General features: G+C 38.1%; 1 protein-coding gene across 1 annotated transcript in view; it reads left to right on the top strand.

Moving 5' to 3' along the window:
- Window positions 1-2,500, top strand: part of LOC122244810 (myosin heavy chain, muscle-like) — a 12,134-nt gene that overhangs the window by 306 nt on the left and 9,328 nt on the right. Inside the window, exons 2-6 of the mRNA XM_086536724.1 lie at window positions 984-1,566; window positions 1,675-1,702; window positions 1,823-1,922; window positions 2,072-2,161; window positions 2,268-2,430. Coding sequence (XP_086392850.1) covers window positions 1,053-1,566; window positions 1,675-1,702; window positions 1,823-1,922; window positions 2,072-2,161; window positions 2,268-2,430 — 895 coding nt within the window. The 5' untranslated portion in view covers window positions 984-1,052. The remainder of the gene's footprint in view (window positions 1-983; window positions 1,567-1,674; window positions 1,703-1,822; window positions 1,923-2,071; window positions 2,162-2,267; window positions 2,431-2,500) is intronic.

Genomic DNA, 2,500 nt, shown 5'->3' with positions numbered 1-2,500 from the left:
ATGTATGTGTTAATATAGACAAAAGGATAGGCAGTAAATAAATAAACACACACACACACACACACACACACACACACACACACACACACACACACACACACACACACACACACACACACACACACATATATATACGTATATACAAATACATATACACACATATATACATATATATATGTATATATATACATATATACCTACATATATATGTATATATACATATATATATATACATATATATGTGTATGCATGTTTATGTGAGTCTGTGTGTGTATGATTGTGTATGTGTGTATGTGTGTACGTGTGTGTGTGTGTGTGTGATACACATATAATTGTGTGTATATATACACAAATATGAATATAAATATACATACACACACACACACACACACACACACACACACACACACATATATATATATAATATATATATATATATATATATATATATATATATATATATATATTTATATATATATATAAACACACACACACATGTATATATACATGTATGTATATATTCACACACACACACACACACACATATATATATATATATATATATATATATATATATATATATATATATATATATATATATATACCGTATACATAACCCGTCTGGTTAGCTCAGTGGTAGCGTGTCGACTTCATATCCCCGTGGTCGGCAGATCGAGTCCCGCCCAAACTCGTGAGTTTCCACTGTCACCTGGCGGTTACTGACGTAGCTGGGCACTGCGTTGGGTAAGGACCAAGCTCAGATCGAGTCAACACTCGTTGGCACATTCTCTCACGAGTCAGCACACGCGCTGACACAGGCGGGCTCGCCTCAGTGCATATAAGCCCGGCGAAACATCTGCTCCGCAAATCTGGCTTATCCTTATCCTTATCCGTATATATATATTATATATTATGTATTATATATATATATTTCAACGTGTCTGTAGGTATATAAGTGTTTGTCATTATATATACATTTCCAGGAAAATAGCAGAGCCTTACAACCGTACTTGGGATTTTGACTTCGTTATTGCTAAGCCCGTACCACCAGCATGCCTGGCCACGTCAAGAAGACCACGGGTCCCGACCCCGACCCCTCTGAATTTCTCTTCATTTCTCGGGAACAAAAGATGAAGGATCAGGCGAAACCCTACGATCCTAAGAAGTCTTTCTGGTGTCCTGATCCCAATGAAGGTTTCGTCGAGTGTCAGCTTCAAGGGGCTAAGGGGGATAAACTGGTTACGGTCAAGCTTCCCAGTGGTGAGACAAAGGACTTCAAGAAGGAGCAGGTCGGACAGGTCAACCCTCCCAAGTACGAGAAGTGTGAGGATGTGTCCAACTTAACCTTCCTTAATGATCCCTCAGTATTCTACGTCCTGAAGTCTCGTTACCAAGCTAGACTTATCTACACTTACTCTGGTCTCTTCTGTATCGCCGTTAATCCATACAAGCGTTACCCTATCTACACCAACCGTACCGTCAAGATTTACCAGGGCAAGAGACGTAATGAGGTTCCTCCTCATCTTTTCGCCATCTGCGACGGTGCCTACGCGAACATGATGCAAGGTGAATAAACGTCTATAAAAAGTTGATTTTTATAACTTTTTAACTGGTATACTCACTAAGCTGATCCCATTTCCAAAAATAGTATTATTTGTTTTCTTTCTTTTACAGATCGTCAGAACCAATCTATGCTTATCACGTAAGTTCATAACCTTCAGGCACACTAAACAACAAATATGATGATTAATATCTGGGATTATAGGAATATATGAGAAAATTCGCAATAAAGATCCTATACAAGTTTATGTTCTCCCCTTAGTGGTGAGTCTGGTGCTGGGAAAACCGAGAATACGAAAAAGGTTTTATCTTACTTCGCTAATGTCGGTGCCACCGAGAAGAAAGAAGGCGAGAAAAAACAGGTAGAATATACTGATAGTAATGTCCTTTCAATATTTTCTCATGAAATGTGTTAATTTGTAATTTTCGTCATACATTTAATATCTACAGCATGTAGCTCACTGAACTGAAATGTTTAACAACTATGCAATGTTGCCTTTATTCCTTGTAGAATCTTGAAGATCAGATTATCCAGACCAACCCCATCCTTGAGGCTTATGGTAATGCCAAAACAACTCGCAATGACAACTCTTCCCGTTTCGTGAGTATAGGCTTCATCTTTTTTCATTTGGGTTATGAAATATTGAAGTAGAAATGAATGACCACTGTGTAAGTAATTTTATACATGCATCGTTCTTATCAAACAGGGAAAATTCATCCGCGTCCACTTTGCTCCCAATGGCAAGTTATCTGGTGCTGATATCGAAGTCTACCTGCTGGAGAAGGCTCGTGTCATCTCCCAGTCCCCCGCCGAGCGTGGCTACCATATCTTCTACCAGCTCATGTGCGATCAAATCGACTACATTAAAAGTAAGCAGACTGTATTGTAAAACCTATTGCATTATTTTCTTTTAAGATGTTAAAATAAATTCAGGAAGAT

Source organism: Penaeus japonicus, unplaced genomic scaffold (assembly GCF_977035675.1).
Source record: "Penaeus japonicus unplaced genomic scaffold, GWHDUDI00000001_assembly GWHDUDI00000005, whole genome shotgun sequence".
Lineage (NCBI taxonomy): Eukaryota > Metazoa > Arthropoda > Malacostraca > Decapoda > Penaeidae > Penaeus > Penaeus japonicus.
This window is presented reverse-complemented; position numbering and strand designations above follow the sequence as displayed.